Genomic DNA, 9771 nt, shown 5'->3' with positions numbered 1-9771 from the left:
AACCTGGAGCTCTGTGGCTCCATCTGGGTGTGGTGTGACCTGCTGTGCTCCATCAGCAGTTCAGACCACGAGGAACCCACTGAGCTCCCAAAGAGCACCTGGCTGAGCTGCACCAGGCAGCCCTGGTGTGTCCTGCAGGAGCACCTGGCTGAGGCTGCACAGCCCTGTCCCCATCCCTGAGCAGGGTTCCACAGGCAGCAGCTCCAGAGGTGGCTCCTCTCACTGCTGACACCATCCGTGCTCCCCGATAACAGATAGAACAGTGGGACATCCATTCCACAGCAAACTAGCACTGGGATTGCTGTGAGAGCAGCTCCAGAGGTGGCTCCTCTCACTGCTGACACCATCCGTGCTCCCCGATAACAGATAGAACAGTGGGACATCCATTCCACAGCAAACTAGCACTGGGATTGCTGTGAGAGCAGCTCCAGAGGTGGCTCCTCATGCTGCTGACACCATCCGTGCTCCCTGATAACAGATAGAAGTGTGGGACATCCATTCCACAGCAAACTAGCACTGGGATTGCTGTGAGAGCAGCTTGCACACACAGCACAACTGGCTGTTCTAACCTCTTTGTTATTTTCTGGTTTTCCCATGGTTCTTTCTCGTCCTGAAAGAAAGCCCTAGAACTGAACTGGATTTATACTGAAATACAAGAAGTCTCAATCTTCTTTCCCTTGCTGTGTGAGGACTGTCACCCAATTCCTCTGCCTGTTTAAGTTGTGTAGAGCTACATCTACCTCCTTCCCAGGGAGAATTAAAACTTCATATTGCAGAGGCAGCAGGGAGACAGGAAAAGGCCTTCAAGATACTAAGTGGAACTGAATATTTTATAGTAATTTCTTACTCTTAACTTATAAAAAGATCAGGATTGCAACATGGTTTCTTTCTAAATGAATTGTTTTGTAGAAGAAGCCTAGAAAAATGAGCAGAGAAGTGGGTAAATGGAACTGCTTTGTTCCAGTTCTTTTATTGACAGCTTGGCCTATATTTATTGATTCCAGTGGGAGTTACTTGTATTTTCAAGGGAAGAATAAATTCCTGTCTCTGAGATTGATTTGTGATGGAATGATCAAATAATCTATTCTTCTTGGGGGACACCCTCCCACCTCTCACAATGTTGTGAGGTTTGTTTAATGATGAGACTGAAGTCTGTGAATGCTAAGTGATGGAAATTGGAACAAACTGCTTTTTCCTGCAGAGCAAAAGCGTCACAAAGCAAAAGCTGGTCGTGGTTTTGGAAGTGTCTGAAGAGGGGGGTGGTCCTGCTGCTCTGTTGCTCCTGTCCTGCAGCACTCCCATGTGCCAGTCACTGGCTGGGAGATCCCAGGGAACAGGGTGGTTTGGGTTGAAGCCCAGAACAGTGGTCTGGCCCCACTGTACCTGCAGGGTGACGAGACAGGGCCTTGATGTGCCGTGGCTTCCTTTTCAGCGTTAACTGTGCTTCCTTTTCAGTGTTCCCTGCGGGCATTCTGCAGCCCCCTTTCTTCAGTGCCTCCCAGCCCAGATCCCTGAACTACGGCGGCATCGGGATGGTCATCGGGCACGAGATCACGCACGGCTTCGACGACAACGGTGAGGCCCGGGCTGCCCTGCAGAGCACCCAGAGCTCGGGGTGTCTGACATGCTTCAGGGCTCAGTCCTAACGGGGAGCTGAATCTCCATGTGTAACGTGGACTCTGGATTTCAGAGGCGTTACAGTACTGCTCTCCCAAGGGCGCAGTCCAAAGTCTTGCTCGCTCCAAACCCTCTCTTCTTGTATAAATAATTCTGTTTAACTCACTGTTACAGGCAGGAATTTTAATGAGGACGGAGACCTCGTGGACTGGTGGAGTGAAGAATCAGCACGGAATTTCAAGGAGCTGTCGCAGTGCATGGTGTACCAGTATGGGAACTTCTCGTGGGACCTGGCAGGTGGACAGAACGTAGGTCCTGCCTGGGGAGGCAGCACTGCTCACAGCGCTGCATGGAAGGCACAAGAGGTTGTTCCTCTCAGTCCCACTGGCTGCCTTTTTACAGCCTGACAGGATATTCCATCACACAGGACAGGGAACAGATAAAACTCCCAGCCCTGAGGTTGTCCCAAAACATGTGCTGAAGTGTGGGAATTCAGAGAGAGGCCAGTAAAAATAGAGACGAAAATTTCAGCATATTTTGCTGCCCTTTTATTCACACATTAAACTCAGTCAAAGGATGATTCTAGATTTTGCAGCTTTGACTATCATCAATCAATATGATGGACTAAAGGTTAAAATAAGGATTTTTTAAAAATGGAATTAGAGATTTCCCAATATCAAAGCTTCATCATATTTGATGCTATTTGACTGACTTAGGAATACCTGCTAAATAGAGATCTTTTACGTATCTGGCTACCAAGAAGCTCCTGAACTTGCCTACTATACAGAAAAATACCTTCTAGCAGATTTGCTGATGTCTGTTAACAATTTCAGCAGTTTGGAGTTTGAATTTTAACTTGTTCTACAGACTACAGATTCTGTCCACTTCCTCAAACTGGAACTGTGGTAAGAAACGGAGGATTAAAGACAAGGAGAAAAGAGGAAGAATAAATGAGCAATGACTAAGTAGCAGAAAATCTGGGTAAGAGATACAGAGCTGAGAAAGTTGCCTGGAGGATTAGAAAAACAATACTATCTCAAAACATGGATTTAGAGACAAGGGACATAAAGACTTTTTGGAGATTTTAACATAATCTTCTGCTAAACCTTCAGATTTTAAGGTCATTCTTGCCTTTAGAAACTGGAAAATGCACAAAGTTTGGTGTTACAGGACCTGAATGAGCTTTTTTGTTGGAAACCAATACCTTTCCTTTCTATTTTACAGCTGAGTGGAATCAACACACTAGGAGAAAACATTGCTGATAATGGGGGTGTGAGACAAGCATACAAGGTAAGAAATATCCATTTCTCTATTTTAGCTGAAACTGTCAGAGATGAAGAAAATCAGTTTCAGAGCCTTGGAAGAAGAAACACAATTTCTGTGTTAGGGACAGGACCAGACCTACTGTGCCATCAAGGCCTGGATTAAAGCTACTGTCCAGCTGTGGTATTTCTCTCACCCTGTTTATCATGTCAGGCTAAGATTACCTATTCCTAGGGAACTCTTTTTCAATATTTTTCCCCTTTGTGAATAAGGAATGTGAGGAATGGAAACATTCACTGGCTGACACTTGGACCATGACCTAAAGAAAGTGCTGATACCAGCAGCTGTCTGCCTCTGGCTCTCTTTTCCACCAGGTTTTTCACGCCAGGAAGGAGGGGTAGGATGACTTTCTTCTGACCCATAGCCATAAACACTTTGCTTTTCATCTTGCTCAGGTGACTTGGGCCCTCTGTCCTGGTATCCAGAGATGCCAGAGACACTGGACTCCCTGCACTGAGCCTTCCAGGGGAGCTGGATGCTTTCTGGCTTTGCTTTCCTTCTCTTCCCCAAGCAGCTGCCGGACTCCCTCGGTTGGCCACCGTTGAGACTGGCAGTCAGAGAGACACGGGTTCTTTTAGTGAGCATGGTCTGGAAGAGAGTAGCCAGTCAGCTTCTCTGTCAGCTTTCCTTGTTACTCACCAATCTGATGGCTGCAAGCCTCAGCAACGTGATCCTCCTTCTCCTCCCCTGAACACCTTCTGTGGCAAAACACTCAACCCTTGGCAGCTGAGTGCTGTCCCTGCCCAACAGAGAGCCTCTGGATGCACGGGCCAGCGCACGCTTCTCCAGCTCTCACTGGAAATGGACATGTTTGAGGGCAAACACAATTATTAATGAGAGCTCAAGGAACGGTTTGGAAGCCTAAAAGAGGCATCAGGCTTATTAGATTAGTCTGATCTTCGGTTAGTAGAATATTTGTGCAAAGTACAAAGCCATGAAAGGGGATACGCTTTCTGAAAGGAATGGGAGTAGCCAGAAAAATTAGGTCAGAAGTATTAAAAATTATTATGACATCATATAAACAGTAAAAAAAGGTCCAGAAGGAATCTTGAGAGGTCAGCATCCCACCCCCCTCTCCACGCAGGTAGAACCAACCCCTTGTGCATCCTTCCAGCCTCCCAGAGGAGCGTTGCCACTGCCTGCTCATGGCACTCCCAGTGCCACCACGGCTCTGCCTCCAACACACACAACAATCTGCTCCTTTCTCTCCTGTGACCTTTCACATATTTGAAGACTTACATGCTTCAAGGCCCAGACTTCTCTCCTTTAGACTAAACAAACCCAATTCTTTCAATCTTTCCTCATAGGTCATGTTTGCTGGACCTCTGCTCATTCTTGCTGCTTTCTTCTGGACTCTTTCCAGTTGGTCCACATCTTTGCTGAAGGGCAGTGCCCAAAAGTGGACAGAGCACTCCAGCTGAGCCCTGGCCAGCGCCGAGTGGACTAGAAGGATTACTTCATGTATTTCATATAAGCCACTCCTGTTTACACATCCCAGTACAACACTGGCCTCTTTCGCAGTGCTGTGGCACTGTTGGCTCTCGTTCAGCTGTTATCCATGGAAACTTCCAGAAGTTTTCCATGGACCTGCTATCTGCTCATCCCTCAGCTGTGCTTGGGCAGTTGATTGGCTTTGCTCGTGCGTTGCTGTGGCGCTGACTTCAGGCAGAACATTTCTGCAGCATCTTTCATCAGGGATGAGACACTAACAACACATCCACATTTGACACGTCTCCATAAGAAACATGAAAGCAGCTGCCTTTACTATGGCAAGGTTTTAAACCCTTCTGCAACTCACTGTAAAAAAACCAAACCCCAAAAAACGCACAGTGGGAAAAATCTCTTTTCCATAATGCAGCATTAGATAACTGTACTAAGAAATGGCCCTGTTGTCTTCTGCTTCAAGGTGGCACATGTGGGATGGATGGCCAAGGGAGGCAATGATTAATTATGTCAAAGAATCCATGTTCCTCCTTGTCATAATTTCTTTTTGACTGAAAAATGCTGGAAATGGTTACATTTCTGCTCACTTCATTCTACAGGCTTACGAAAACTTTGAGAGAAAACACGGAAAAGAAAAACTCCTTCCTGGTCTCGACATGAACCACAAACAGCTGTTTTTTCTGAACTTTGCACAGGTATCCTTTACTTCTTGCCTTAAGGGCTTTGAAAACCACTTGGCATTACAGTTTAACAGCAAGTCAGAACAGGCTGACTCCCGTGGGCTAGCGCAGAGCTGCAGAGCTGAGCAGTGTTCACTGCACAGCAGTGAAAATAATCTTGTTAGGTAATTTTTATCTTCCCCAAAGAAATTAATTCTGCCACTTACAAGCCTGGTAGGAAGTGCCTTGTGCCCAAGTGCCTTTGTCTGAGGACAGTGATATATTTTTTTAACAAAATACACCCTTTTTTCTCTATGTTCTAATGTGGAATTTATTCTCATGAACATTACGTATTTCACAGTTAAATAACAGCAGGTCTCCTCCTGTAAAATCTTAGGCTAATGATGCTTTTCTCTGTTACCTGTGCAGGTGTGGTGTGGCACGTACAGACCAGAATATGCAGTGAACTCCATCAAGACAGACGTGCACAGCCCAGGCAGATTCAGGTCAGCAGAGCCAGCGCCCCCAGGGCAGCCCTGAGGTGTAACACCTCTGCAGCACGGGATCTTGTGGGGAACTGAAGAGACCCTGCCCAGGGCTGCGCTGCCCTTCCCAGGGAGCTTTAACATGCACACACCACAGGCAGAGCACACTGGAGAAGGGCTGGGCTCTCCCTGTCCCTTCCAGCACTGCCCAAAACAGGGCAAAGCCCTTCCCAAGCAGCTTCACAGGCAAAGGAAGGGTGTGGGATCATTGTCTCATCCATGAGAAGATCCAGCTTAATTGTGTCCACACCATGGAGCAGCTTTGAACAGCCTCCACACACAGCCATCACCTGGCTGTCGCTGTGTGACTGTTACTGCAGAGTCCCAGGCACTGTGCCTGGGACCCAGGGCTCATCCACAAATCCCAGCTCCTGCAATAGCTCCTGGTAGGGCTCTTGTACACCAACAGCACTGATGAACTTTCATCCTCCCCTGGAGTCACGGGTAGAATCAGTGGGAGATCACTGCCCTCCCTCCTAACAACCCCATGCGCTGTGGCACAACACAGATGTGCATTCTGTGTCTGGTGAGCTCAGCCAGCCTTCCCAAGATCAGCTGGGCTCAGTTCAGTGGAGCCATGCAGGAAATGTGGCTGCTCAGGCCAGACTAGGATCTTCTCTTTTCCTCTGAAGTCAGAGCAGCCTATTCACCAGCAGTGCAACAATGTGCTCTAATGAACCTGTTTGGTCCCGTGCCACGGCATCAGTGGCAGTGCAGCCATCACAGCATCTGCTGGGAGGCTGAGTCATCTCCAGGCTCCACGTCCACAACAGCCAAGCTCTGTGCTGATACAATCCACTACATTAATTCCAGGATCTTTCTTTCAACGGCTTTCAGCAAACCTTGTTTACCCCCACGCCGGGATATTCAGTGAAAGCAGCGACTGTTCCTCGCTGTCCTCGCCTGTTTCACGGCGTGTGGGTTGTGCTATCTGGGATCTGTCCCAGAGGCACTTTGTGCACCGGCTCCTGCAGCCATTCCTGTCTGCTCTCAGTGCTAATGAGGCTCCAGGGGCCCCTCAGAACCTCCGCACATCTGATTTGGACGAGGTACAAGGCCTTTGAAGCTGGCTGGTTCAGCATCGCAGTGCAACAAGCTGTGTTTGTGTGTACCCTGGGCACGTTACATCGTGCTGTGCTGTCTGTGCCTCGGTAGGACAGGCCATAAACTGTGCATGCAGTGATACAAGTGTTCATGAGAAACCTGACAACGTCCTCAGAGTGGGCAGTCACTTACAGGATGAGGCCCCCTAAGAGCTCTAAAATAGAAAACATTTCATGACACATACCCACAAAATTAACACCTAATGAGATACTACACAAGTGTCACGAAGGCTCCCAAGGTGCCTCTTTTGATTATTATCTGGGGAGTGCAATGAGCCTTTTCAATACCTGCTACACTGGCTGGGGGCTGCTTCTCCTTGCAAGTAGAACAGGCAGCTCCTCATAGAAATTGTTAATTGCAGTGCATCCCATTTTAGCAGTGCTTGTTCATTGGAGCAGTGAAGCACAGCTAGATCACCAAAATGCATGAGGCTTCTGATAACCCTTTTTCTGTGCCATCTCCTGTTCCACTGCCGGCTCCCAAGAGCAGGGAGTCACTTTTGGCCTTCTAGAACAACTGAAGTATTGCAGGTGTCACTGCTGAACTTCTCCTCAGCTTCTGTGGGCACAGCCTGGTTCTAATGTTGAACATCGTTCTCAGAATAATCATTAATTACTCAAAGAAGCAGTTCTTTAAAGAACTTCTGGGCCACAATCAATGTCCATCAGTATCTGTGTTTGACCTGTTTCCCTGCGTAGGTGTGTGCTGCTGTATTCCCAATTCTGAAGGAACAAGTGACTCTTAGCAGATCTATTCACACGTGTTCACAATTACCCATGTAAAATCAGCCTTAGCTGGAATGGCCTCGTACTCACTCCCCAGGTTGAGTTGAAAGCCATTGTTTGTATGAGACTTTCTGCCAGAAAACTCATTCACTGGAAAATCTGTGCAGAACGCCCAGAGGAGCAGCATGATCTCAGTTGAAACCTGGTTGGTGTAAAAATGTAAATGAACATTCAGTGAGGAGTTACCACCACAGCCCTTGACCTCAGGGTCTTGTTTTCCCTTCACAAGACACTTGTCAGCAAAACGGAGCTGCAAAAGCCCTCAGTGAAAACTCCTGACGAGTGAGAAATCTGTTTGGGGGAAAGAACCGGCTTGTGAGAGCCAGCCATGGGGAGGGGACAGGTCCTGTATTTCTTAGATTGCAACAGGGGCAAGACAAGCTGAAGGAGAAAACACAGCCAGCCCTTGAGGTGAGATGAAGCAAGTCAGAGCTCAGCAGCAGGGCGTTCCCCACACTACGCTGAGGTGACACAACAAAAACAAGTTACAAAATATGGGTCATGTTGTTTGTTTCAAACCCGGGCCAGCAGCAATGACAGCGTGTTGCTTTGTTTTAAAGGGTCCTGGGGTCACTGCAGAACTCCCCAGAGTTTTCAGAAGCCTTCTCATGCACCACGAGAGACAACATGGACCCTGCCAAGAAGTGCCGCGTCTGGTGACGGACTGCAAACCTCACATCTCAAGGAGCTTTCCAGGAAAAGAGACCTTTCCCGCTGATTTTGAGAAGGGGAGGAGGGAAGAGAGCTGAGTGGAATGTGCTGGAGACATGGCTGTAATCCTTGGTAAACATGCAAACTCCAAATCATCGCCGTGGCAGCAGGGAAGGCAGCGCGGGCGGCCTGGCTGCTTCTCCCCCAGAGCCCACAGGACCCAACTCACCTGGCAGTGCACAGCCACGCCTCACCTGCAGCTGTCACCCTGCCCACAGCCTGCGGGAGCCATTTGAAATGGCAAAGTATAGCCCATGATCTCCCCTGGGCCGCTGAGTGCAGGTTTCTGATCAGGGCAGGATGGAAACACTCAGTAACACACATTTTAGCCATCATAACACAACAGAGAGACAGCAGTTTATATCCCAGTGTCAGACTCTGTACCCTCTGCTGTTGCAGGAAATCTGTTCTACCAAATGTTTTCATTTTTACTTGAAACCATTTATACAAGAGGAGTCCAAAGACCTGCTGTACTTAAGTAACTTCTCAGTAATTACTCCAGCGTGTATTACCTGAAGTCTCTATTTACAACAGTTAATTTACAGCTTTCCAGCCCAAATGAAATAGTAGGTAATTTATTAATTTCTGTACCTATAATCTGGAAGATTGTGATCAAAGACCCTTTCACCATTTTCTAAGCTTTATCTTGCTTTCTCTGAAGTCGCTCTTTTTTAAAGTTTCTAGTAATGTATAAATCATAGTTTTTATATTTAAATCTTGAGCTACACTTTTGACTTGAAGTATTGTAACATATTTTATCAGTGGTTGCATAGACCTGGGAAATTGGACTAAAGCATGGTATCGGGCAATGAGGTAAAGCCTACAAAACTGAGTTCTCCAATGGAGGGCACAAACATGGGAGTTCCCAGGCTGACTGTCAGTGCTTGGGCTCTGATCCTGCACATCACTTGTACGTGTTCTGATCAGTGTCAGTCCTCACATCAGCAAAGCTGCACAGCTGATTGCAAGAGTCTGAAGGAGCTTTAAGTAAGAGGGTAAAAGGCTTTAAATCTGCAATGATATGTATTAAACATCCTCATGCAGATTGCAAAGGAACTTACTGCTTTGTTTATCAAAGCAAAGACATTTGCAAACCAAGTACCAGATACCTCAGATGACTGCTACAATAGGTCTATTTAAAAACCTATGTCCTTTTAGCCGAGTTTGTCATCTGATCAAAACATTTTGATAATAAACTGAAATTATGAGCCAAATGCAGTGCGTGTTCTTCATAGGAATTATGAAAATACAAATTCTCTCCAAATACATGTCTGTGCTTGCCCCCGAGCCTCACAGTCAGAAAACACAGACCACGACAACAAATCCTTCTCACAGCTCCCAGGCCCGGCTTTGCCCAGGAGCGAGCCTCTCACAGAGAATGGAGACCAAAGCGCCTCTGTTTTCACACAGAAGCCAACATTTCGTACAGGAACCAGCGCTTCGCACCGCTCTGCACAGAACAAGGACCATTAAAAGCCTCCGGCGCTCGGAGGGAGCCGAACGGGGCTGGAGATGGAGAGCGGAGCCCGGCGGGCCCTGCACAGGTGAGGGAGCGGCCTCACCTGCGCTGTGCCCGCGGGCCCG

The 9771-nt window shown here is 47.6% G+C and overlaps 1 protein-coding gene across 1 annotated transcript in view; it reads left to right on the top strand.

Moving 5' to 3' along the window:
• Positions 1–9392, top strand: part of MME (membrane metalloendopeptidase) — a 35395-nt gene extending 26003 nt beyond the window's left edge. Inside the window, exons 18-23 of the mRNA XM_005419061.2 lie at positions 1456–1575; positions 1792–1925; positions 2842–2907; positions 4983–5078; positions 5472–5548; positions 8037–9392. Coding sequence (XP_005419118.1) covers positions 1456–1575; positions 1792–1925; positions 2842–2907; positions 4983–5078; positions 5472–5548; positions 8037–8136 — 593 coding nt within the window. The 3' untranslated portion in view covers positions 8137–9392. The remainder of the gene's footprint in view (positions 1–1455; positions 1576–1791; positions 1926–2841; positions 2908–4982; positions 5079–5471; positions 5549–8036) is intronic.
• The last annotated feature ends 379 nt before the right edge of the window (positions 9393–9771 follow it).

The sequence above is a fragment of the Geospiza fortis genome, unplaced genomic scaffold (genome assembly GCF_000277835.1).
Source record: "Geospiza fortis unplaced genomic scaffold, GeoFor_1.0 scaffold172, whole genome shotgun sequence".
In the NCBI taxonomy this organism is placed as follows: Eukaryota; Metazoa; Chordata; class Aves; order Passeriformes; family Thraupidae; genus Geospiza; species Geospiza fortis.
The sequence above is the reverse complement of the archived record's forward strand: the minus strand, read 5'-3'. Positions and strand labels throughout refer to the sequence as shown.